At 40.2% G+C, this 27,688-nt stretch overlaps 1 protein-coding gene across 1 annotated transcript in view; it reads right to left on the bottom strand.

Annotated features, from left to right (window-relative positions):
- Positions 1 to 459: 459 nt before the first annotated feature.
- LOC124595047 (HCLS1-associated protein X-1) overlaps positions 460 to 27,688 on the bottom strand; it is a 93,730-nt gene continuing 66,501 nt past the window's right edge. The window contains exon 7 of the mRNA XM_047133611.1: positions 460 to 756. Coding sequence (XP_046989567.1) covers positions 656 to 756 — 101 coding nt within the window. The 3' untranslated portion in view covers positions 460 to 655. The remainder of the gene's footprint in view (positions 757 to 27,688) is intronic.

Below are 27,688 nucleotides of genomic sequence, written 5' to 3'. Positions count from 1 at the left end.
GTTTGAATGAAATCAGTCCAGTGGTTTAGGAAGAGACGCAATGTGCGCGCGCGTACACACACACACACACACACACACACACACACACACACACACACACACACACACGCACACGCACACGCACACGCACTTTTATAATGTGTACAGATAACAGAAATAGTCCAGATCGCAATTATTTATTTATTTGGTTTCCATTCAAATGATTATCTTTAAACCAGAAACTCCTCGCTGATCTTTGGAGCCATCTCGCGGAGCTGCTGCACATACCAGAAAATACCAGTAAACTGGTAGTTTTTGGTTCACACAGCAGCTCCATGAACCAGCTCCCCATGTCATGAAGGAGCTTCTGGTCTAGCCATCATTTGCTTTCCATAAAAATCATAGCTCTCCACCCTACCTAGTTTTTTAATATGAGGGGTCAATGATATGTCATAAAATACCACATAATAAAGTCGTCTGTTATGGTTTCAAGTAATGTTTTGGTTTATTTACATGCAAATCAAATTTACTGATTGTTAAATTTACTGATTGAAGTGTACAACAGAATAATACTGTGATATGATATTTACATTATTACAATTCTTTCATCAAGTTTCCACAACTCTTGACTATATTCATTCATAATTAAATTCATTTACATATTATGTACGAAAATTCAGAAGCTAAAAAACTTTTTAAAGTCAATGTCATCTTTTGTCATTTTGTTGTCCAACTCAGGCTTGATATTCCACTTCTTTTTAAACTCTTCAACTTCACCTGAAACAATAGTAATATTTAAATAACAAAACAACAGAGCGAAAACCGACTGCAACTTATCTAAACAATACCCATTATTGTACATGTAAAAAAAATACCATTTTACATAACAAGAGCAGTACTTCTTTCAGTATTTGGCAGGGTTTTACAATATTTTGAAAATTTTTGTGACTGTTTCTTTCCTGATGCACTGCTATATTGTTTCCCAACTGTATACCTCTTTAAATAACCCATCTTGTCACAGACTGAACAGCGAAGGTAATCCAGTAATAAGCATTTTAGTAAAGTACCATGAACATTAGCATTATAAACTAGATGACCAATGCCAACAAACTGCTTAACAACATGACTAAAAACACCATTTTTATTTTGTGGTAAGTGAGAATTGACTTGAAGCAAGCAGTAAGCTCCTATAGCATGCATTAAATGCATTTTTGCCAACATTTCAACATCAGTGAAGTCACTACAGATGGAAACTGTCTCAGATAAATGAAAAATGGCCATAAATTGTTCACAATTTGCAATATGAAAGCATCCTACCATTTATCTGAAGTAACTAAAGGATAAGCTGCAGATTGGAAGTCATCTTGTTTTACTATTTTCTGCTATTTTCAAAGTAGCACCTTTACATGTGTCATTCACGTGGCAATATTTGGCCAAAATAGCATTTTCTTCAACATTGCTGCAACGTGGTTGCAATATACAGCAATTTTCTGGTACGACTGGGGAATACTGCTGATGTTGCAAGCTGTTGCAGGTAGTTGCAGAGATGCTGGCAAGGGATTGCCAGTGTTATCCACAAAGGGTGGAGGATATTTCGTACTGCAGGAGAATCTCTACCTCTGTCCTTATCTGTATATGTTTCTCTCTCTCTCTCACCTTTGTTTCCTACTTCTCTCATCAAGAGCACTGCAGTCCCATGTCTGAACCAATGGTTTAGCTTTTGTTTGAAAATTTGCACATGTACAAATAACCATCAATTTTGATAGCCATACATTGTTGTTAAGTTTTTTTATGCACGGTGTAATGGATCTGGGAGATGTGTTATTTTCTACCGGATTTGTCGATACCAAATTGTAAATGTTTTCTTATATTTTTTGTCAGAATTTTTATTATAATTTGCCTTATCATATGTTAATTTACTTATATTTTTGAGAGTGAAAGCATATTGATTACTATTAGTAAATGTGTCAACGAATAGCAAAGAGACTGATTACAAGTGGAAGCTTGTGTGTTGTGTAAAATATCTTTGACGCTGGAGTCGTCTTTTACTATAGTCAGTCGGCAGTGAACTCTTGGTGTGTGTTGACGGAAGAAGAGTGTGCAGGTCGCCGTCATAAATAATTTTGAATTATGTTACTATTTTTTTATATAAACTATAAGAAGAAACTACATTCAAAGAAATGGTATTTGAAGCACCAAAATTGAGGAAAACACGTTGAACCAGGTCATTTCTGCAGCCGACAAAGATGCATTGTAGAATCATACTTCATTAGACAACTGAAGCCAAGACTAATATCGCCTTGTATACATCTAACGAAAAAGGTACTGTCACGAAATATGCCAAATTTAAGTAAATAAAAAATAGTGACCATATTTTCAACTTGTGTCTCGCCCGGGATACCATATTTCAACTGGGGACTGTTGTTGTTGTTGTCTTCAGTCCTGAGACTGGTTTGATGCAGCTCTCCATGCTACTCTATCCTGTGCAAGCTTTTTCATCTCCCAGTACCTACTGCAACCTACATCCTTCTGAATCTGCTTAGTGTATTCATCTCTTGGCCTCCCTCTACGATTTTTACCCTCCACGCTGCCCTCCAATACTAAATTGGTGATCCCTTGATGCCTCAGAACATGTCCTACCAACCGATCCCTTCTTCTGGGCAAGTTGTGCCACAAACTTCTCTTCTCCCCAATCCTATTCAATACTTCCTCATTAGTTATGTGATCTACCCATCTAATCTTCAGCATTCTTCTGTAGCACCACATTTCGAAAGCTTCTATTCTCTTCTTGTCCAAACTATTGATCGTCCATGTTTCACTTCCATACATGGCTACACTCCATACAAATACTTTCAGAAATGACTTCCCGACACTTAAATCAATACTGGATGTTAACAAATTTCTCTTCTTCAGAAACGCTTTCCTTGCCATTGCCATTCTACATTTTATATCCTCTCTACTTCGACCATCATCAGTCAGTGTGCTCCCTGCCGCCGTTGGATAAGCAGCTGCAGCAGCAAGTCGTATACCCCTAGCTCACTCATTTGTTACATAGTTTAATTCTTAATTTCTTTGCGTGTTTTTGGTACTTGCATTGTGTAATTCATAAATTTCGGGCGTATTATAGTAATTGAGAGTGTAGCATCGTGTTTTAGTACCTGAATAGTGTAATTTCGCTTAGTCTCCTTCCGCCGCCGAGCAGTGTCAGCAGTGCGCAAATAGCATCATTACTGCATTTACTAGGCAATCTTGTATTTTAACAACCGTTTAAATTTTGTCGATTTGTTTGCGCTCTCTGTAGATTAGTTCCGACGTTCTTTGCAAAACAGTTTTTAGCATGGATAGGGACTGCAACTGCTGTGTTCGGATGCAGGCTGAGTTGGCATCCCTTCGCTCCCAGCTTCAGGCAGTGTTGGCTTCGGTCACACAGCTTGAGGCTGTTGCCAATGGGCATCACTGTGGGGATCGGGATGGGGGTTTGTCGGGGACGGCCAGCTCGTCCCACGCATCCCCTGATCGGACTACGACTGTGGTTGCCCGGGATACTGCCCGCATTGAGGCTGATCCCTCACCTGTGGTAGAGTGGGAGGTCGTTTCAAGGTGTGGCAGGGGGCGAAAGACATTCCGGAGGGCTGAACGGAAAGCCTCTCCAGTTTGTCTGACGAACCGGTTCCAGGCTCTGTCTCAGGCTGATACTGATCTTCGGCCTGACATGGCTGCTTGTCCTGTTCCAGAGGTTGCCCCTCAGTCAGCAAGATCCGGGCAGTCGCAGAGGGTGGGCTTACTGGTAGTTGGGAGCTCCAACGTCAGGCGCGTAATGGGGCCCCTTAGGGAAATGGCAGCAAGAGAGGGGAAGAAAACCAATGTGCACTCCGTGTGCATACCGGGGGGAGTCATTCCAGATGTGGAAAGGGTCCTTCCGGATGCCATGAAGGGTACAGGGTGCACCCATCTGCAGGTGGTCGCTCATGTCGGCACCAATGATGTGTGTCGCTATGGATCGGAGGAAATCCTCTCTGGCTTCCGGCGGCTATCTGATTTGGTGAAGACTGCCAGTCTGCCAGTCTCGCTAGCGGGATGAAAGCAGAGCTCACCATCTGCAGCATCGTCGACAGGACTGACTGCGGACCTTTGGTACAGAGCCGAGTGGAGGGTCTGAATCAGAGGCTGAGACGGTTCTGCGACCGTGTGGGCTGCAGATTCCTCGACTTGCGCCATAGGGTGGTGGGGTTTCGGGTTCCACTGGATAGGTCAGGAGTCCACTACACGCAACAAGCGGCTACACGGGTAGCAGGGGTTGTGTGGCGTGGGCTGGGCGGTTTTTTAGGTTAGATGGCCTTGGGCAAGTACAGAAAGGGCAACAGCCTCAACGGGTGCAGGGCAAAGTCAGGACATGCGGGGACCAAGCAGCAATCGGTATTGTAATTGTCAACTGTCGAAGCTGCGTTGGTAAAGTACCGGAACTTCAAGCACTGATAGAAAGCACCGAAGCTGAAATCGTTATAGGTACAGAAAGCTGGCTTAAGCCAGAGATAAATTCTGCCGAAATTTTTACAAAGGTACAGACGGTGTTTAGGAAGGATAGATTGCATGCAACCGGTGGTGGAGTGTTCATCGCTGTTAGTAGTAGTTTATCCTGTAGTGAAGTAGAAGTGGATAGTTCCTGTGAATTATTATGGGTGGAGGTTACACTAAACAACCGAACTAGGTTAATAATTGGCTCCTTTTACCGACCTCCCGACTCAGCAGCATTAGTGGCAGAACAACTGAGAGAAAATTTGGAATACATTTCACATAAATTTTCTCAGCATGTTATAGTCTTAGGTGGAGATTTCAATTTACCAGATATAGACTGGGACACTCAGATGTTTAGGACGGGTGGTAGGGACAGAGCATCGAGTGACATTATACTGAGTGCACTATCCGAAAATTACCTCGAGCAATTAAACAGAGAACCGACTCGTGGAGATAACATATTGGACCTACTGATAACAAACAGACCCGAACTTTTCGAATCTGTATGTACAGAACAGGGAATCAGTGATCATAAGGCCGTTGCAGCATCCCTGAATATGGAAGTTAATAGGAATATAAAAAAAGGGAGGAAGGTTTGTCTGTTTAGCAAGAGTAATAGAAGGCAGATTTCAGACTACCTAACAGATCAAAACGAAAATTTCTGTTCCGACACTGACAATGTTGAGTGTTTATGGAAAAAGTTCAAGGCAATCGTAAAATGCGTTTTAGACAGGTACGTGCCGAGTAAAACTGTGAGGGACGGGAAAAACCCACCGTGGTACAACAACAAAGTTAGGAAACTACTGCGAAAGCAAAGAGAGCTCCACTCCAAGTTTAAACGCAGCCAAAACTTCTCAGACAAACAGAAGCTAAATGATGTCAAAGTTAGCATAAGGAGGGCTATGCGTGAAGCGTTCATTGAATTCGAAAGTAAAATTCTATGTACCGACTTGACAGAAAATCCTAGGAAGTTCTGGTCTTACGTTAAATCAGTAAGTGGCTCGAAACAGCATATCCAGACACTACGGGATGATGATGGCATTGAAACAGAGGGTGATACGCGTAAAGCTGAAATACTAAACACCTTTTTCCAAAGCTGTTTCACAGAGGAAGACCGCACTGCAGTTCCTTCTCTAAATCCTCGCACAAACGAAAAAATGGTTGACATCGAAATAAGTGTCAAAGGAATAGAAAAGCAACTGGAATCACTCAATAGAGGAAAGTCCACTGGACCTGACGGGATACCAATTCGATTCTACACAGAGTACGCAAAAGAACTTGCCCCCCTTCTAACAGCCGTGTACCGCAAGTCTCTAGAGGAACGGAGGGTTCCAAATGATTGGAAAAGAGCACAGATAGTCCCAGTCTTCAAGAAGGGTCGTCGAGCAGATGCGCAAAACTATAGACCTATATCTCTTACGTCGATCTCTTGTAGAATTTTAGAACATGTTTTTTGCTCGCGTATCATGTCATTTCTGGAAACCCAGAATCTACTATGTAGGAATCAACATGGATTCCGGAAACAGCGATCGTGTGAGACCCAACTCGCCTTATTTGTTCATGAGACCCAGAAAATATTAGATACAGGCTCCCAGGTAGATGCTATTTTTCTTGACTTCCGGAAGGCGTTCGATACAGTTCTGCACTGTCGCCTGATAAACAAAGTAAGAGCCTACGGAATATCAGACCAGCTGTGTGGCTGGATTGAAGAGTTTTTAGCAAACAGAACACAGCATGTTGTTGTCAATGGAGGGACGTCTACAGACGTTAAAGTAACCTCTGGCGTGCCACAGGGGAGTGTTATGGGACCATTGCTTTTCACAATATATATAAATGACTTAGTAGATAGTGTCGGAAGTTCCATGCAGCTTTTCGCGGATGATGCTGTAGTATACAGAGAAGTTGCTGCATTAGAAAATTGTAGCGAAATACAGGAAGATCTGCAGCGGATAGGCACTTGGTGCAGGGAGTGGCAACTGACCCTTAACATAGACAAATGTAATGTATTGCGAATACATAGAAAGAAGGATCCTTTATTGTATGATTATATGATAGCGGAACAAACACTGGTAGCAGTTACTTCTGTAAAATATCTGGGAGTATGCGTACAGAACGATTTGAAGTGGAATGATCATATAAAATTAATTGTTGGTAAGGCGGGTACCAGGTTGAGATTCATTGGGAGAGTGCTTAGAAAATGTAGTCCATCAACAAAGGAGGTGGCTTACAAAACACTCGTTCGACCTACACTTGAGTATTGCTCATCAGTGTGGGATCCGTACCAGGTCGGGTTGACGGAGGAGATAGAGAAGATCCAAAGAAGAGCGGCGCGTTTCGTCACAGGGTTATTTGGTAACCGTGATAGCGTTACGGAGATGTTTAATAAACTCAAGTGGCAGACTCTGCAAGAGAGGCGCTCTGCATCGCGGTGTAGCTTGCTCGCCAGGTTTCGAGAGGGTGCGTTTCTGGATGAGGTATCGAATATATTGCTTCCCCCTACTTATACTTCGGAGGAGATCACGAACGTAAAATTAGAGAGATTAGAGCGCGCACGGAGGCTTTCAGACAGTCGTTCTTCCCGCGAACCATACGCGACTGGAACAGGAAAGGGAGGTAATGACAGTGGCACGTAAAGTGCCCTCCGCCACACACCGTTGGGTGGCTTGCGGAGTATCAATGTAGATGTAGATGTGTAGATGTAGATGTTATTTTGCTCCCCAAATAGCAAAACTCCTTTACTACTTTAAGTGCCTCATTTCCTAATCTAATTCCCTCAGTATCACCCGACTGAATTAGACTACATTCCATTATCCTTGTTTTGCTTTTGTTGATGTTCATCTTATATCCTCCTTTCAAGACACTGTCCATTCCATTCAACTGTTCTTCCAAGTCCTTTGCTGTCTCTGACAGAATTACAATGTCATTGGCGAACCTCAAAGTTTTTATTTCTTCTCCATGAATTTTAATACCTACTCCGAATTTTTCTTTTGTTTCCTTTACTGCTTGCTCAATATACAGATTGAACAACATCGGGGAGAGACTACAACCCTGTCTCACTCCCTTCCCAACCACTGCTTCCCTTTCATGCCCCTCGACTCTTATAACTGCCATCTGGTTTCTGTACAAATTGTAAATAGCCTTTCGCTCCCTGTATTTTACCCCTGCCACCTTTAGAATTTGAAAGAGAGTATTCCAGTCAACATTGTCAAAAGCTTTCTCTAAGTCTACAAATGCTAGAAACGTAGGTTTGCCTTTCCTTAATCTTTCTTCTAAGATAAGCCGTAAGGTCAGTATTGCCTCACGTGTTCCAGTGTTTCTACGGAATCCAAACTGATCTTCCTCGAGGTTGGCTTCTACTAGTTTTTCCATTCGTCTGTAAAGAATTCGTGTTAGTATTTTGCAGCTGTGACTTATTAAACTGATAGTTCGGTAATTTTCACATCTGTCAACACCTGCTTTCTTTGGGATTGGAATTATTATATTCTTCTTGAAGTCTGAGGGTATTTCACCTGTTTCATACATCTTGCTCACCAGATGGTAGAGTTTTGTCAGGACTGGCTCTCCCAAGGCCGTCAGTAGTTCCAATGGAATGTTGTCTACTCCGGGGGCCTTGTTTCGACTCAGGTCTTTCAGTGCTCAGTCAAACTCTTCACGCAGTATCATATCTCCCATTTCATCTTCATCTACATGCTCTTCCATTTCCATAATATTGTCCTCAAGTACATCGCCCTTGTATAGACCCTCTATATACTCCTTCCACCTTTCCGCTTTCCCTTCTTTGCTTAGAACTGGGTTTCCATCTGAGCTCTTGATATTCATACAAGTGGTTCTCTTCTCTCCAAAGGTCTCTTTAATTTTCCTGTAGGCAGTATCTATCTTACCCCTAGTGAGATAGGCCTCTAGATCCTTACATTTGTCCTCTAGCCATCCCTGCTTAGCCATTTTGCACTTCCTGTCGATCTCATTTTTGAGACGTTTGTATTCCTTTTTGCCTGCTTCATTTACTGCATTTTTATATTTTCTCCTTTCATCAATTAAATTCAATATTTCTTCTGTTACCCAAGGACTTCTACTAGCCCTCGTCTTTTTACCTACTTGATCCTCTGCTGCCTTCGCTACTTCATCCCTCAAAGCTACCCATTCTTCTTCTACTGTATTTCTTTCCCCCATTCCTGTCAATTGTTCCCTTACGCTCTCCCTGAAACTCTGTACAACCTCTGGTTCTTTCAGTTTATCCAGGTCCCATCTCCTTAAATTCCCACCTTTTTGCAGTTTCTTCAGTTTTAATCTACAGGTCATAACCAATAGATTGTGGTCAGAGTCCACATCTGCCCCTGGAAATGTCTTACAATTTAAAACCTGGTTCCTAAATCTCTGTCTTACCATTATATAATCTATCTGATACCTTTTAGTGTCTCCAGGGTTCTTCCATGTACACAACCTTCTTTCATGATTCTTAAACCAAGTGTTAGTTACGATTATGTTGTGCTCCATGCAAAATTCTACCAGGCGGCTTCCTCTTTCATTTCTTAGCCCCAATCCATATTCACCTACTATGTTTCCTTCTCTCCCTTTTCCTACACTCGAATTCCAGTCACCCATGACTATTAAATTTTCGTCTCCCTTCACAATCTGAATAATTTCTTTTATTTCATCATACATTTCTTCAATTTCTTCGTCATCTGCAGAGCCAGTTGGCATATAAACTTGTACTATTGTAGTAGGTGTGGGCTTCGTATCTATCTTGGCCACAATAATGCGTTCACTATGCTGTTTGTAGTAGCTTACCCGCATTCCTATTTTCCTATTCATTATTAAACCTACTCCTGCATTACCCCTATTTGATTTTGTGCTTATAACCCTGTTGTCACCTGACCATAAGTCTTGTTCCACCTGCCACCGAACTTCACTAATTCCCACTATATCTAACTTCAACCTATCCATTTCCCTTTTTAAATTTTCTAACCTACCTGCCCGATTAAGGGATCTGACATTCAACTGGGGACTGTAGCCGGGATATTGTGTTCACGAGATCTTCAACAGTGCTACGAGGAAGAAAATTTTTGTGTGTTAATACCAGTTTTTTCAGAATGTGTGTTACAGTATTTGTGTTCATCGGGAAGTAAAAGTTTTGGAGAAGAAATGTTTCGGCGAAAAATATAATTTTCGACAGAAGAAGTAATTTCAAGAATTTTGGTCAACAATCACATGGACGGAAAACGTGGTTTTGCAACAGTAGAAGAGTGTTCCAGATAAGTCACGAAACCCTCGTATTTTGTTAAAACAATATTTTTATCTTGTTTTGTATTGTTGTGTATAAATTTTTTTTCTTCACAATGACTTATGAGATTTTCGAGAATATTGTGCCTAAAGTAGAAAGTAATAATTTAATAGACTTCGAAAATCAGGACAGGTCAAATGAAACAGAAAGAACCGATCAATTTGATTTAAAAAGTTTTCTTGTAAATTTCACGAACGAAATTAAACAATCAGTTGACGACAATAAGACTTACTGGGATTAAAAAATTGATAACATTTTGTTGCAAGTCCAAGCAGTCAATACCCAAGTGGGTGATCTATCAAACAGAGTTGGCAGTGTTGAGGAAAAAATTGAATCTGTGGAAGCAAAAGTAAATGAAATTGATGCTAAATTGAGCGATGAAATTAATACTGTAAAAAATGAGTTACTGGTAGATAGGGAAAGAAATTTAATTGATTTTAATGAGATAAAAGGGGAAATTAAAAATTTGGATGAGAATACAAAAGTTTTAGTAAAAAATGTACAACAAGAAACTGACAATCGTTTGGTTACTCTAGAAAAAAAAGTAGAGTGCAATGATTTAGAAATCAAAAAATATGTCAAAGAACTTAGCAAAAAAATTGAAAGTTTTGACATTGAATTTCAAAGCAAAAATCACAATGTCAACACATGCAATGTTGTATCTAATATTCCAGTGAAGCACTTTTCGGTAGATGGACCCTTACATCCCGTTGATTTTATACAGTATTGTAAGGATTGTTTTTTACCTCACTCACCAGATGATATGAAAATTAAATTTGTGAAAAAATTCTTGGAAGGGGAAGCTTTGACTTGGGCAAACCAGATTGTAACTTTGGGGATGACCTTTTCAGAATTTGAATCAAAATTTCTGGAAAAATTTGGGATGATCTTAAACAAACTAGAATGAAAAGTGAATTTTTGAATGGGAGAAACTATAGAGAATCAGATGGGAGCATGAAACAATTTTGCAAAAGTGAACTTCAAAAACTTATTCATTTAACAAAACCTTTGGATGACTTGATCAAAATTGATACCTTAAAGAGAAGATTGCCATCAGCAATGCAGTTGAGTTTAGTTCATTGTCCTGATAGTAATCTAGAGCAGATTCTCAATTATATTGAAAAGTTGGATAGGGTAACAACAAGAACACACAGTGGGTTTACTCAGAAAGGTAATGGTCAAAATTGGGGATATGACAACTTTCAAAAAAGGGAACAAAACAATTATCATGGTGTCAGTTAAAATTCAGGGGGATATAACAATTTTCAAAAGAAGGACCATAATTTTCATCCAAAACAAGAACAACATTTTCGCGGAAATAATCAACAAAATCGAGAACACTTTAGGGATCAAAATCACAGAAATTTTGCTCGAGATCAGTACAATAGAAACTACCAACAATCAGGTAATGTTTGGCATAGAAATGGGAACAGAAATGTTGATCAGAGACATTGGCAGAACCACAATCAGCAGTTCAAGCAGGAACCAGTTGTAATTCAGGAAATAAAAAACAAGTAGACGCCCCCTTGAAGGTCCGCAAGGTTGAGGCAGAAGGTGAGCATGATGAAAGGACCAATGGATGTGACTATCATAAACCCAAACATGACAGTTCCAAACCTAAGCTATCACATGAGGTCATTAGTTGTTACTTATTGAAGAAATTTCAAGAGGAAAATGATGATATTGATACAGTTAAAAATTTCAGTAAACAAGAACATACAGTAGATAAAAGTAATTGTGATTCATTTAATTTGACAGAGTTTTACACTTGGGCAGAAAAGAACAACACTTTGTCAGATGATGTAATTTGTAGTAGTTCAGAGACGTGTGTGAATGAAAGAGAGAATGCATGCTGTGAGAATGAAAATATTGGTGAAAGGGATCTGGTAACTTTAGAAAGGGGAAATAATATTTTAGGGGATAATTTGAATGTGTATGACCTGAATATGTGTATTGATAATGATGTTGATGATAAAGTTGGTAATGATGGTAATGGTATTGATGGTAATGTTGAGGAAAGGTGTTTCATTAGTTTAAATAGGGAGTTGGGTATACACATGGTTGAAAATGGATTAAATAGTGGGAATATTACAGAAATTCCCAGGGATGTTACCATGACGAATAAGGCTCGCAAGCAGGGTGTATGTAAAAGTGTGAATTTTGATGTTGTTGGGAAAGAATCTGACTACACAAATAACGATGACACATGTACAACTTCCAGCCTAAGTGAAACTTTGACAGATACTAATGACACACACACATTTCTTATGAATCTATGGCTGAACAGTGAAACTATTTCTTTTGACAAGAACTTTAGAAAGATGCTTATTAATGTATGTGAAACTGTATGTCCTGAGTGGTGGAAAAAGATATTTTATTTTTGAAAAGCTGAAGGATAAGTACTTCAATAGTATAGAATGTGATTTGGATGAAAATTCTTGGCTATTTGAGATAATAGAGAGTACTAATGACAATTTTGTATCTTGTGCAAATTTTATAACTGTGACAAATAATGGATGTAATGATATACCATATGATTCTTATAAGTATAGGTTTGGGGAAATTGAAAGTGATTTATTACATGAGGATACAGGTTCTGAGAAAAGTGATCAATTTTGCAGTCCTTATATAAAAGTTCAAATTGGGTCATGGATTGGTAAATGTTTAATTGATACAGGAAGTGAGATCTCGGGAATATCTGAAAGGTTAAGCAAGAAATTGAAAGTGGGGAAAGATTTTGTTGAAATGCCAGTTGTTGGGGTAAAGATAAAAGGTGCTACTGGGAAGAGCAGTAAATTGGTAAAAAGCCAGGCTTTAGTGACATTTTTAATTGAAGGCAAGTTGTTCACACATGGATGTTTTGTAATTCAGGAATTTAATGAGGATTTTCTTTTGGGTATGAATTGGATAGTAAAAGTAAATACAGCATTTGATTGGGTTGGAAGAAAAATTTTGATAGAAACTAGTGAAAGGGAATACATTCAGACAAATTTTGTGAACACCCTTGGTGATAAGAGTAATGGAAATTTTGACAGTATCAATTAACTAAAAGAAAATAGATTGGAGAATATTGAAACTCATAGATTTGATACTGATGAAGTTGAATTTGGGAATTTAGTAAATTTGAAAATTTCAGAAAAACAAAATTTATCTGGGGAGCAAAAACAACAGTTAGAAAATCTGCTGTGGGAATACAGTGATGTTTTCTGTGACATACCTGGTAGGGTAAAGGGTTATCAGTGTGAGCTTCAGATAAAACCTCATGAACCGTTTTTCATAAAACCATACAGTATTGCAATATCAAAAAGACATGCTGTTAAGAAAGAGCTGAAAAAGATGGAAGGATGTAATATAATAGAAAGGAGTATCAGTGCATATAATAATCCTCTAGTAGTAGTTTCGAAAAAAGATGGTGGAGTAGAACTGTATAAACAGAAATCATAATTTCAAAATTTAAATAACCTATTATCATCTAAAACAAAAGTCCTCCACTGGAATATGCTTGTTAGAACAAAACTACCTGTATAACCAAGTATGTATATTTGCATGTATAAATTAACAATTGGAAGTCACATGTTAATTGAAACTGATGAAAAAACACTGTTGTAACAAAAAATGAGAGAAAGATTTATTTTTACTTTTTTACAAAAAAAAGTCTCCATAGTGAGCATTTCTGAATTTTTCTAATTTTTGGAAACTAAGTCTTCCCTGTGGATGAAGGCATGCATGTGAGGACATGCATGCAAAGGTATAAGTTTCAAAACCAATTTTAGATAAAGCCTCACGATATATGAGCAATTTATTGTTGTTTATACTGATGTTGTGGGGAGCGAAAGTACTCTTCACAAGAATGTGACTTGCAGTAATATTGTAGAAGAGAGGCAAGTGTACATAAATAAATGCAAAAAATTTAGATAATACTGATGTATCTTTAGCTGTACTAAAAGAAGAAAATCATAAGCAAAAAAAATATACAAAACAAAAAAATGTGAGTAAAAAAATTAAGAAAGAAAATCATAAGGAAAAAAATATACAAAACAAAAAACATGAGTAAAAAAATATAAAAAGAAAATCATAAGCAAAAAAAAATATACAAAAGAAAAAAAACCTGAGTAAAAAAAATACTATTAAAAAAATCAGGAGTTTATATACACACACGGAAACATTCCACGTAGGAAAAATATATCTAAAAACAAAGATGATGTGACTTACCAAATGAAAGTGCTGGCAGGTCGACAGACACACACACAAACACAAACATACACACAAAATTCAAGCTTTCGCAACAAACTGTTGCCTCATCAGGAAAGAGGAAAGGAGAGGGAAAGACGAAAGGATGTGGGTTTTAAGGGAGAGGGTAAGGAGTCATTCCAATCCCGGGAGCGGAAAGACTTACCTTAGGGGGAAAAAAGGACGGGTATACACTCGCACACATATCCATCCACACATATACAGACACAAGCAGACATATTTAAAGACAAAGAGTTTGGGCAGAGATGTCAGTCGAGGCAGAAGTGCAGAGGCAAAGATGTTGTTGAATGACAGGTGAGGTATGAGTGGCGGCAACTTGAAATTAGCGGAGATTGAGGCCTGGTGGATAACGGGAATAGAGGATATATTGAAGAGCAAGTTCCCATCTCCGGAGTTCGGATAGGTTGGTGTTAGTGGGAAGTATCCAGATAACCCGGACGGTGTAACACTGTGCCAAGATGTGCTGGCCGTGCACCAAGGCATGTTTAGCCACAGGGTGATCCTCATTACCAACAAACACTGTCTGCCTGTGTCCATTCACGCGAATGGACAGTTTGTTGCTGGTCATTCCCAAATAGAATGCGTCACAGTGTAGGCAGGTCAGTTGGTAGATCACGTGGGTGCTTTCACACGTGGCTCTGCCTTTGATTGTGTACACCTTCTGGGTTACAGGACTGGAGTAGGTGGTGGTGGGAGGGTGCATGGGACAGGTTTTACACCAGGGGCGGTTACAAGGGTAGGAGCCAGAGGGTGGGGAAGGTGGTTTGGGGATTTCATAGGGATGAACTAAGAGGTTACGAAGGTTAGGTGGACGGCGGAATAACGCTCTTGGTGGAGTGGGGAGGATTTCATGAAGGATGGATCTCATTTCAGGGCAGGATTTGAGGAAGTCGTATCCCTGCTGGAGAGCCACATTCAGAATCTGATCCAGTCCCGGAACGTATCCTGTCACAAGTGGCGCACTTTTGTGGTTCTTCTGTGGGAGGTTCTGGGTTTGAGAGGATGAGGAAGTGGCTCTGGTTATTTGCTTCTGTACCAGGTCGGGAGGGTAGTTGCGGGATGCGAAAGCTGTTGTCAGGTTGTTGGTGTAATGCTTCAGGGATTCCAGACTGGAGCAGATTCGTTTGCCACGAAGACCTAGGCTGTAGGGAAGGGACTGTTTGATGTGGAATGGGTGGCAGCTGTTGCTTGTTGGTGGGTTTGATGTGGACGGACGTGTGAAGCTGGCCATTGGACAGGTGGAGGTCAACATCAAGGAAAGTGGCATGGGATTTGGAGTAGGACCAGGTGAATCTGATGGAACCAAAGGAGTTGAGGTTGGAGAGGAAATTCTGGAGTTCTTCTTCACTGTGAGTCCAGATCATGAAGATGTCATCAATAAAGCTGTACCAAACTTTGGGTTGGCAGGCCTGGGTAACCAAGAAGGCTTCCTCTACGCGAACCATGAATAGGTTGGCGTACGAAGGGGCCATCCTGGTACCCATGGCTGTTCCCTTAAATTGTTGGTATGTCTGGCCTTCAAAAGTGAAGAAGTTGTGGGCCAGGATGAAGCTGGCTAAGGTAATGAGGAAAGAGGTTTTAGGTAGGGTGGCAGGTGATCGGCGTGAAAGGAAGTGCTCCATCGCAGCGAGGCCCTGGACGTGCGGGATATTTGTGTATAAGGAAGTGGCATCAATGGTTACAAGGATGGTTTCTGGGGGTAACGGATTGGGTAAGGATTCCAGGCGTTCGAGAGTGTGGTTGGTGTCTTTGATGAAGGATGGGAGACTGCACGTAATGGGTTGAAGGTGTTGATCTACGTAGGCAGAGATACGTTCTGTGGGGGCTTGGTAACCAGCTACAATGGGGCGGCCGGGATGATTGGGTTTGTGAATTTTAGGAAGAGGGTAGAAGGTAGGGGTGCGGGGTGTCGGTGGGGTCAGGAGGTTGATGGAGTCAGGTGAAAGGTTTTGTAGGGGGCCTAAGGTTCTGAGGATTCCTTGAAGCTCCGCCTGGACATCAGGAATGGGATTACCTTGGCAAACTTTGTATGTGGTGTTGTCTGAAAGCTGACGCAGTCCCTCAGCCACATACTCCCGACGATCAAGTACCACGGTCGTGGAACCCTTGTCCGCCGGAAGAATGACGATGGACCGGTCAGCCTTCAGATCACGGATAGCCTGGGCTTCAGCAGTGGTGATGTTGGGAGTAGGATTAAGGTTTTTTAAGAAGGATTAAGATGCAAGGCTGGAAGTCAGAAATTCCTGGAAGGTTTGGAGGGTGATTTTGAGGAAGATGAGGTGGGTCCCGCTGTGACGGAGGACGGAACTGTTCCAGGCAGGGTTCGATTTGGATATTGTCTCGGGGAGTTGGATCATTAGGGGTAGGATTAGGATCATTTTTCTTCGTGGCAAAGTGATGCTTCCAGCAAAGAGTACGAGTGTAGGACAGTAAATCTTTGAAGAGGGCTGTTTGGTTGAAACTGGGAGTGGGGCTGAAAGTGAGGCCTTTGGATAGGACAGAGGTTTCGGATTGGGAGAGAGGTTTGGAGGAAAGGTTAACTACTGAATTAGGGTGTTGTGGTGCCAGATTGTGTTGATTGGAATTTTGAGGTTTTGGAGGGAGTGGAGCTGGAAGTGGGAGACTGAGTAGATGGGAGAGACTGGGTTTGTGTGCAATGAGAGGTGGTTGAGGTTTGCTGGAAAGGTTGTGAAGGGTGAGTGAGTTGCCTTTCCGGAGGTGGGAAACCAGGAGATTGGATAGTTTTTTGAGGTGAAGGGTGGCATGCTGTTCTAATTTGCGGTTGACCTGTAGGAGGATGCTCTGAATAGCCGGTGTGGATGTGGGAGAGGAAAGATTGAGGACTTTTATTAAGGATAGGAGTTGACGGGTGTGTTCATTGGCTGAGTTGATGTGTAAGTGAAGGATTAGGTGGGTGAGGGCAATGGATTGTTCAGTTTGGAACTGGTATAGGGACTGATGGAAAGAAGGGTTGCAGCCAGAGATGGGAACTTTAAGTGAGGCCTTTGCAGGTTATGCCAAATGTCAGACAAGCCTGAGAAAATAAAATATGAGAGCGTAATCTGGCAAGGGTGAAGGCATGTTTGCGGAGGGAATGTAAATAAAATTTAATGGGGACGTTGTGGGGGTGTTGTGAGGGTGACATGGTATTCAAGGAATCCTCAGAACCTTAGGCCCCCTACAAAACCTTTCACCTGACTCCATCAACCTCCTGACCCCACCGACACCCCACACCCCTACCTTCTACCCTCTCCCTAAAATTCACAAACCCAATCATCCCGGCCGCCCCATTGTAGCTGGTTACCAAGCCCCCACAGAACGTATCTCTGCCTACGTAGATCAACACCTTCAACCCATTACGTGCAGTCTCCCATCCTTCATCAAAGACACCAACCACACTCTCGAACGCCTGGAATCCTTACCCAATCCGTTACCCCCAGAAACCATCCTTGTAACCATTGATGCCACTTCCTTATACACAAATATCCCGCACGTCCAGGGCCTCGCTGCGATGGAGCACTTCCTTTCACGCCGATCACCTGCCACCCTACCTAAAACCTCTTTCCTCATTACCTTAGCCAGCTTCATCCTGACCCACAACTTCTTCACTTTTGAAGGCCAGACATACCAACAATTTAAGGGAACAACCATGGGTTCCAGGATGGCCCCTTCGTAAGCCAACCTATTCATGGGTCCCTTAGAGGAAGCCTTCTTGGTTACCCAGGCCTGCCAACCCAAAGTTTGGTACAGATTTATTGATGACATCTTCATGATCTGGACTCACAGTGAAGAACAACTCCAGAATTTCCTCTCCAACCTCAACTCCTTTGGTTCCATCAAATTCACCTGGTCCTACTCCAAATCCCATGCCACTTTCCTTGATGTTGACCTCCACCTGTCCAATGGCCAGCTTCACACGTCCGTCCACATCAAACCCACCAACAAGCAACAGTACCTCCATTATGACAGCTGCCACCCATTCGACATCAAACGGTCCCTTCCCTACAGCCTAGGTCTTCGTGGCAAATGAACCTGCTCCAGTCCGGAAACCCTGAAGCATTACACCAACAACCTGATAACAGCTTTCGCATCCCGTAACTACCCTCCCGACATGGTACAGAAGCAAATAACCAGAGCCACTTCCTCATTCTCTCAAACCCAGGACCTCCCACAGAAGAACCACAAAAGTGCGCCACTTGTGACAGGATACTTTCCGGGACTGGATCAGATTCTGAATGTGGCTAACCAGCAGGGATACGACTTCCTCAAATCTTGCCCTGAAATGAGATCCATCCTTCATGAAATCCTCCCCACTCCACCAAGAGTGTCTTTCCGCCATCCACCTAACCTTCGTAACCTCTTAGTTCATCCCTATGAAATCCCCAAACCACCTTCCCCACCCTCTGGCTCCTACCCTTGTAACCGCCCCTGGTGTAAAACCTGTCCCATGCACCCTCCCACCACCACCTACTCCAGTCCTGTAACCCAGAAGGTGTACACAATCAAAGGCAGAGCCACGTGTGAAAGCACCCACGTGATCTACCAACTGACCTGTCTACACTGTGACGCATTCTATGTGGGAATGACCAGCAACAAACTGTCCATTTGCATGAATGGACACAGGCAGACAGTGTTTGTTGGTAATGAGGATCACCCTGTGGCTAAACATGCCTTGGTGCACGGCCAGCACATCTTGGCACAGTGTTACACCGTCCGGGTTATCTGGATACTTCCCACTAACACCAACCTATCCGAACTCCGGAGATGGGAACTTGCTCTTCAATATATCCTCTCTTCCCGTTATCCACCAGGCCTCAATCTCCGCTAATTTCAAGTTGCCGCCACTCATACCTCACCTGTCATTCAACAACATCTTTGCCTCTGCACTTCTGCCTCGACTGACATCTCTGCCCAAACTCTTTGTCTTTAAATATATCTGCTTTTGTCTGTATATGTGTGGATGGATATGTGTGCGAGTGTATACCCGTCCTTTTTCCCCCTAAGGTAAGTCTTTCCGCTCCCGGGATTGGAATGACTCCTTACCCTCTCCCTTAAAACCCACATCCTTTCGTCTTTCCCTCTCCTTTCCTCTTTCCTGATGAGGCAACAGTTTGTTGCGAAAGCTTGAATTGTGTGTGTATGTTTGTGTTTGTGTGTGTGTCTGTCGACCTGCCAGCACTTTCATTTGGTAAGTCACATCATCTTTGTTTTCCACTACACTATATATTTCCAGTATCATTTTTACTGTACAATATGTAAGCATAATGAAATTAACATTAATAAAAAAAAAATTTAATCTTATTCTAGGAAATGAGTTTTACCTTTCTATTATTTTCAATCCGTATGCTGTATGTTAGAATATTTCTCATGTAAGTTTTATACCATGTATATTTGTCATGTCAAATAATTTCTTTACTTGAATTTTTTGTGTATGAGATTGATGGGGAAGGATCATTACAACAAGAGCCAGTAACAAGTCCACAGATTCAAAGAGTCCAAATTTGGAAGAGGTTATCAGACTGCATCATTAATGTACTAATTGTGTACTACAGTTCCATTACTGAGAGTGGTCGGGATTTTGTTGTATATGTCCATAACAACAAAAGCCCTAGGGAGCAGTTGTAATGGATCTGGGAGATGGGTTATTTTCTACAGGATTTGTCGATACCAAATTGTAAATGTTTTCTTATATTTCTTGTCAGAATTTTTATTATAATTTGCCTTATTATATGTTAATTTACTTATATTTTTGAGAGTGAAAGCATATTGATTACTATTAGTAAATGTGTCGACGAATAGCAAAGAGACTGATTACAAGTGGAAGTTTGTGTGTTGTGTAAAATATCTTTGACGTTGGAGTCGTCTTTGACTATAGTCAGTCGGCAGTGAACTCTTGGTGTGTGTTGACGGAAGAAGAATGTGCAGGTCGCCATCATAAATAATTTTGAATTATGTTACTATTTTTTATATAAACTATAAGAAGAAACTACATTCGAAGAAATGGTATTTGAAGCACCAAAACTGAGGCAAACACGTTGAACCAGGTCATTTCTACAGCCGACAAAGATGCATTGTGGAATCATACTTCATTAGACAACTGAAGCCAAGACTAATATCGCCTTGTATACATGTAACAGAAAAGGTACTCTCACGAAATATGCCAAACTTAAGTAAATAAAAAATAGTGACCATATTTTCAACTTGTGTCTCGTCCGGGATACCATATTTCAACGGCAATGGAGAGAAGTGGATAAACATGAGTCCTGTAAATTTCATAAATGTCAAGCTTCTATGACCAGAGCAACGGGAAATCGAAAGTAGTGTATACAAAGACATCAATCTGAAAAAGTAAAGGTGGCAAGCTGTTGCCGATGAACTCAAACTAACGCTTGATGCAGTACAGAAAAAATTCCAAAATCTTCAAACTTATGCCAAATGCAAAGCAAAAAAGTTGCACAGGAAAAATGAAAATGGATGTTGCTCCTCATCCACATGAGTTTCATACTATTTTAGATGGCCCTGACACAGAAACTGGTAGTGTAAACAGTAGTGTGTGCTGATGAACAAAAATAAAATATAAATAAAAACTATATTCTCATTTCAAACTTACCTTAATGAAACCTTCAGTTCTCCTACAAAATCACTGCTTACTTATGGTACCAAAAGGTTTACTAATAAACAACGTGCTTTAAAGAGGTACATTAAATTTCAGAACAGATCACTAGTAACTAAAAACCCAAGGATGATTAACCATTACTTTGTAACTTGTGTACACTCTGAGTTGAATCAGTTTTAGTAGTTCTCAATGCAATTGTTTCTATGAGACACTAGCAATTACATTTCGACATCCTTGTACAATTCTGGAAAAGTTATGTACCCAAGATCAGTTCACAAGTTAAATTTTCTGAAGCATCTGGCTTCCTTAAAAAAAGACACTTCCAAAAACACAATTTCTTTTGTTCTTTGTATCTTTCTCCCTTGTCTGATGTGAAACCTAGTCCACAAACAGATCTCCTGTGTGAGTTCTCTACACACTCCCAATTCTCCCACCAACCCCAAGAACGATCTACACAGGAGTGTCCCCTTTGTCAGCCAGTACCACCACTGACTGGAACAACTGAAACACATCCTTTGTTAGGACTTTAATTACTTATCATCACACCCTGAAATGAGGGATATCCTACTCAAAACCCTTCTCACCCTTCCTAAAGTGATGTTCCATCACCTACGCGACCTCCAGAACTTCCTACTCCATCCCTAGGCCACTTCCAATCTCAAGCCCTCCCCTTAGGGATCATATCCCTAGGGAAGACCCAGGTGCAAGACCTGCCCAATCCACACACCCAGCACTTCCTATTCCAGTCCTGTCACAGACTCATTCCACCTCATTAGAGGCTGGTCCACCTATGGAAGCAGCATGTCATATAAAAGTTCTCCTACAAGCATTGCACATTATTTATATTGGTATGACTGACAACTAGCTGTGCACTAGGACAAGTGGCCACTGCCAAATTAACCAAATGCAAAGTAGACCAGCCTGTGGCACAACATCCAGCTGAACATACTATGCTTGATTTCAATCACTGCTTCACAACCCAGGCCATCTGGATCCTCTCCTACACCACCAGCTTTCCTGAAATGCACAGATGGAAGTAGTTCTCACAACACATTCTCTGCTCCCAAAATTATCCTGGCCTCAACCTACGGTAGCCTACTGACCCCACACCCTCCACCAAACTGTTTCTGTCCCTCTGTCCCCTCATGCTCAGGTGTGTCACCTTCTGCCAATGCTCCCAGTGCCCCTTTCCCTTTCCTTTTCCCTTTCCCTTTCCCTTTCCTGCCCTCTCCAATTTGCTGCTTTCATTCGCGTGATAATTGCATTCCAGTCCAAGGTGCCAGAGGTGCAGAAGTGGCAGTCGTGCGTGTGAAGTGTGCTTACTTGTGTGAATGAATATGTGTGAGATTTCTTTTTTGAAGAAGGCTTTGACTGAAAGCTAAATGTGTAAAAGTCTATTCATCCTGTCTGTGTGCAACTCAATGTGTCATCTTTACAGTGAGTAGCAATGTATCCTTTTCCTTATACCATTGTAAAAACTGAAGAGTTCCACTTACTTCCACTAGCTCACTTTGGCCTATTTTGTGGCAATAGTATAGCCTGGTGTAACACTTCTGGTCCAGAAACATATAGCCAGAAACAATGCCTGGCAAAACCGCTGATAATGTTGCTATAAATGTGGATGCAATTTGTCTGGCTGCAACAGTGCCACACAATATTGTCAGCATTCTGCAATTTTTACAGCCCACGTAAATGAACCTTTAAGCAACAGCCTGACAGCAGCCAATTCAACACTTAAAACTACACAGTATTGTGATGCTTATAATGATAAATAAATGAATGAATGAATGTTAACACTCATAGTTTTAAGTGTTCTGTGAGCTGTTCCTCTCATGTATAATGAACTGTTTTAGACTTCTTGGTGACACTCTATAAAGTACACTGCAGTATTGTCTGTATTAAAATTCTATAAATGGGTTGATCATTGTATTATTATATAGATTCCATTTTTTCCTACATTAGAAATTAATAGCGTACCTATATAAACTGGTTGCTTATCAGAACTGTATTTTTCCAATGGAAAAGAGCTACCTAGGAAAGTAGATTAGTTTGTCATTCATTACATTTGTCATTCATACATAGACTAGGTGTACTGCCCGAGGGGAACACAGTGACTGCACTGTAAAGAAATTCTTTTTGTTGTATTTTTCAGCTTAGAGTCATCATTAGTGGTTATGATTCCTTAGCATTTATCATCAGGTAATCTGTTTACAAAGAAAGAAGAAAATGGAAATAAAAATCAAAACACCTTTGTTATGCAGCAAGTCCAAGGAGATTCCAAACTCTCTACATGTTAACATATTTTTTTGAAAATCTTTTACATGTATTTAATCAAAACTTCCACTGAGAGTGTGCTAGACAAAAGTGTCTAATAAGCTAAATTGGATCACTGCTGGAATAAAAATATCCAGTGAAAAAAAAAGAAGAAAAAAAAAATACAACTGCACGAGGGACTGAAATACAACAAAGACCCCGTTTTCATTAAGAATGTTAAACAATATAAAAGCATATTTAAAAGGGTAGTGAAAGCAGCAAAACAAATGGTTAATAATAAATACATTTCAACTCATGGAAACAAATCAAAGGCAGTACATACATCATAAAATCAGAACTGGAGACTAGAACTGACAGCAAAGAATTTCCAAAATTAAGGTGGGGAATAAAATTGTAACAAACCCGGCTCAGATGTCAGAGCCATTCAACACTTTTTTTTATAAATGTATCTAAATCAGATTTAAATGTACATGCTTATGCAGAGAAAGTACATTTAAGACACAGAGCAGAAGAATACTTTAACAAATTTGACAAAATTTCAATTAAAAATGTAGAGAAAACTATAGTACAGCTAAAAAACAAAAAATTTGTTGGGTGGGATGGCATACCTACCAAAGTGGCTAAAGCAGCCGCCAGGATAATAGCTCACCCTCTCTGCTCAATAATTAATAAATCACTCAAAGAAGGCCAGTTTCCAGTCGTCGTAAAGTATGAGGTGATAAAAAAAAAAGGACTCAAGAGAAGATAAGGGCAACTACCGACCAATCCCTACTCTCCCGACTTTTTCAAAAATATTTGAAAAAGTGGTAGTAACACAAATTAAAAAAATTATACAGACATCAAACATAATTTCAGATAATCAATATGGCTTTCAAAAAGGCAGGAGTACAATAGATGCCATTACGAGTTTGTGAAAAAAAAAAAAAAAAAAAATCAGTTCCGCCTTAAAGAAGTCGAGAAAAGTTGCAGGATTATTCTGTGACCTCACAAAAGCATGTGATTTTGTAAACCATCACTTACTCCTGTATAAATGGAAAGATACAGAATTGGGGGTTGTGCTTTAGAGTGGTTTAGGTCATACCTCACAGACAGAAAACAACAGGTAGTTATATCATCAAGCAAGGGAAATTCCTTCTCTGACTGGATGATTATTTCACAAGGTGTTCCACAATGCTCAAATCTGGGTCCGATTTTGTTTTTACTTTATACAAATGATCTACCCCTGAACATAAATTCACACTCCGTTTTATTTGCTGATGATACTTCTGCCCTTGCTGGACAAATGCCTTCCACCATCACAAAACTATTAGCCAGTTTGGAAAACTGGCTCCAACTAAAGGGGCTAAAACTGAATATTGGGAAAAGTCATTTGCTGCAGTTAAAAACTAAAAGGTCTAAGGTAAAAGATCCACATTAGTCATAGAAACCAAGAACTCAAAGAAGCGGACTGTGTTAAATTTTTAGGCGTGCATTTGGAACAAAAACTACCCTGGTCTTCACAACAGATTGACATTTGCAATGAAGATTCTGTCATATTCAGCTTGCTTGGAGACAAGAAAAATAGTTTACCACAGCTACTTTGAATCAGTTATAAGGTATGGCATTATTTTTGGGGGAGGCATAAGCAAAATGACTAGAATCTTAAAATTACAACAATCAATTGTTAGAAATATATCTAATGCAAAACCGAAAGTATCCTGTCGTACACTGTTAAGAAATTTAAAAATATTAAGTGCCCCAAGTTTGTTCATTTATGGACTGATTATTTTTGTATACAGTAATCCCATGTTATTCATGGACAATAACTTTTAACATCAATACAGTACTAGGAACATGGAGAATTTCATACTTCCCACATACAGATTAAAGCTGTTTGCACAAACTCCAGAATACATGGGCATGAATATTTACAACATTCTAAAAAAGAAACAAATGCTCAGCATGGAGATGGGGCAACTAAAGCAAGAACTATGACAGTTGTTCGTACAGAATGGTTATTATTCCTTCGAATAATTTCTTACTGTTAATATGACAATCTGACCAAGAGAGCAAGTGGCTAAAATGCTTTGTTAATTAAGTTTAAAAGTTTTATGTCTAATAAATGACTATAATAATTATTCATTCTTTTTACAGTAATACTGTTATTAGACTACACACGGCCGCTGTAAATTATAAATTAATAATTATTGTTTCTGCAATACACATAAATTGTAATTGCAGTATTGATGAGTCCCCTGTACATTAAATCTTGTGATTTAACTCTGTATGTCATGTGACAATAAAAATTCTGATTCTCTTCAAACTTAAATACATTTCATCATAGCTTGTCAACTGAATGGACCAGGAGCTGTTTCTTTCCCTCTGTCCCCTCATGTTCATGTGTGCCACCTTCTGCCAGTGCTTGGTTGGTTGGTTGATTTGGGGGAGGGAAGCAAACAGTGACGCCATCAGTCTCATCATATTGGGGAAGGATGGGCAAGGAAGTCAGCCGTGCCCTTCAAGGGCAATTGCCTGAACCGATTTATGGAAATCAGGGAAAATCTAAATCAGGATGGCCGGACACGGGTTTGAACCATCGTACTCTCAAATGCTAGTCCCATGTGCTAAACACTGCGCCACCTTGCTCAGTAATTGGAAGCTACTGTTAATTATGTGCAGTAATACTATAAAGTCGGTAAAAAATATATTCCTAGTAGAAACTTGATTGTGAGACAAAGACTTCTCAAAGCGAATACCAGGAAGAAAATGACATAAATACTGGTTTAGGTGAGCTAGATGTACACTAGAGGCAGGGTTGATGACTACAGCCTAAATGTGTGCCTGTACAAGTAGTCAACTGGTAACTGGCAATCACAGGTGCGCAGTAAACACTTTTTCTGTCGACTCCCAATTTCTAACAGTAGCTTGATTTAACAGTTGTTTCATTATTTGAAATTCTGAAGGTAGCAGGGATAACATATAGGGAGCAAAAGGTTATTCGTAACTTGCACAGAAATCTGTAGTTGAGAATGGAGTGAGTCAAGGCTGTGACCTATCCTCAATGTTATTCAGTCTAACATGATCTACGGCAAAAGAAAGTAGTTGAATTAAATCAGGTGATGCTGACGGAATTAGATTTGGACATGAAACACTAAATGGAACAGATAAGTTTTCCTATTTTATCAGCAAAAAAGCCAAAGCAAAGAGGATATTTAATGCAGACTAGCAGCAGCAAGAATAACATTCCTGGAACAGAGAGATTTGTTGACTCTGAATATAAATTTAAGTGCCAGGAAATCTTTTCTGAAGGTATTTGTCTGGTCGAAGTGAAATGTGGATGATAACCAGAACAGACAAGGGGACAGAAGCTTTTGAAATATGGTGCTACAGAAGAATGTTCAACATTAAATGGGTAGATAGAATAACTAACGAGAAGGCGCTGAATCGAATTAGGAAAAAATAAAATTTATAGCACAACCTTACTATAAGAAGGTACTGGTTGATAGGACATGTCCTGAGACATCGGATATGATAGCATGTAAAGCTTCATCAAATCAGTCTTTGGACTACAGGTGATGACTTTTGTTCTGATTGTTTATTGTACACTTGCAACTGCCAGCTTCAAGTTTGCTACTTGCAGATTATGTCTGAAAGCATGCATCATCTATCCTGCTTCTAGTATGCGTTTGTTTTATCTACAGCAGTAGTTATCTTTTTGTTTTTTTTTACTTATGCAGGCTCTCTCTTGCAATTAAATTTATACTATGAATATGTTTAATACCGTATCACTCACAGTTAGCCTTCAGAAGCAAAAATCAGAGCAAATATGTGCTCACAATGTGAGTGCCTCTCCTGGCCATTTCTGCTGATGAGCTACCATCTAACATATCCAAGTGCATTTATAAAAGTTAGTTCAATTTGTAATTTAGTTTCCTAGTATTTTACAGTCCCCTGTTTCTTTTTTGTTAAACAGGTCACCTGATGATGACTTGGTAACTGAAACTAGTAATGATACTATATGTGAGACCAAAGGCTGGAACATACAATGAAAGAATTTCATTTGACACTAAATTGTACGTACCAAGGACTTCTTGGTAAGTGTGTGCTTGGAGACTGGTTTTAAATGCAAAGCTGTCTTGTGTCTCTACAACTTCTGTTCACTATTTTGGGGAATGACTCCACATTCTTCCATCATCTGGTAGCCTATTACTCATTTTTCCTTACAGTGTACCTCAACTAGAGGACAACCTATGAAGACAATATCTATGAGTATTTGAAGATGGGGTACTGCTTAATTGATTTCATCTTTGTAAAAGGTCTGGCCCTCCTACAAATTTTGAAAGGAATTCAGCCTTCAGTGAGCTAAAGAAAGCTTAACTAATCACCTGTGTCCCAGTCCTATTCAGGTGCTGGCCATGCAAGTGTAACCCAATCTCAACCAGCACCATCAAAATGTGGGTATTATGAACAGTCACCCACCTCTTCTCAAGACCCACATCAGCTAATCTTACAGTTGAATCAAGTGGAGTTGATTATGATGCATTAACAGCTGAATAAAGTGAACCCTATTGCGAGTCTGAGTAGTAATCCTGTCCAAGTCATCACCAACAGTATTAGCTTAATTAATACTAATTGTTCTACGTGCCTTACATTACCACAATCCTGCCACGATAATATCACTTATTACAAAACTCTCACTGTACTCCACTACTCACAAACACAAAATATTCTGTTAGAATTACTTAACCACAATATTCTGTTGGAATTAATTACTTCCAAACATTTATAACAAG

Source organism: Schistocerca americana, chromosome 2, assembly GCF_021461395.2.
Source record: "Schistocerca americana isolate TAMUIC-IGC-003095 chromosome 2, iqSchAmer2.1, whole genome shotgun sequence".
NCBI lineage: Eukaryota > Metazoa > Arthropoda > Insecta > Orthoptera > Acrididae > Schistocerca > Schistocerca americana.
Note: the sequence above shows the minus strand (reverse complement) of the source record. Positions and strands in the feature narration are given on the sequence as shown.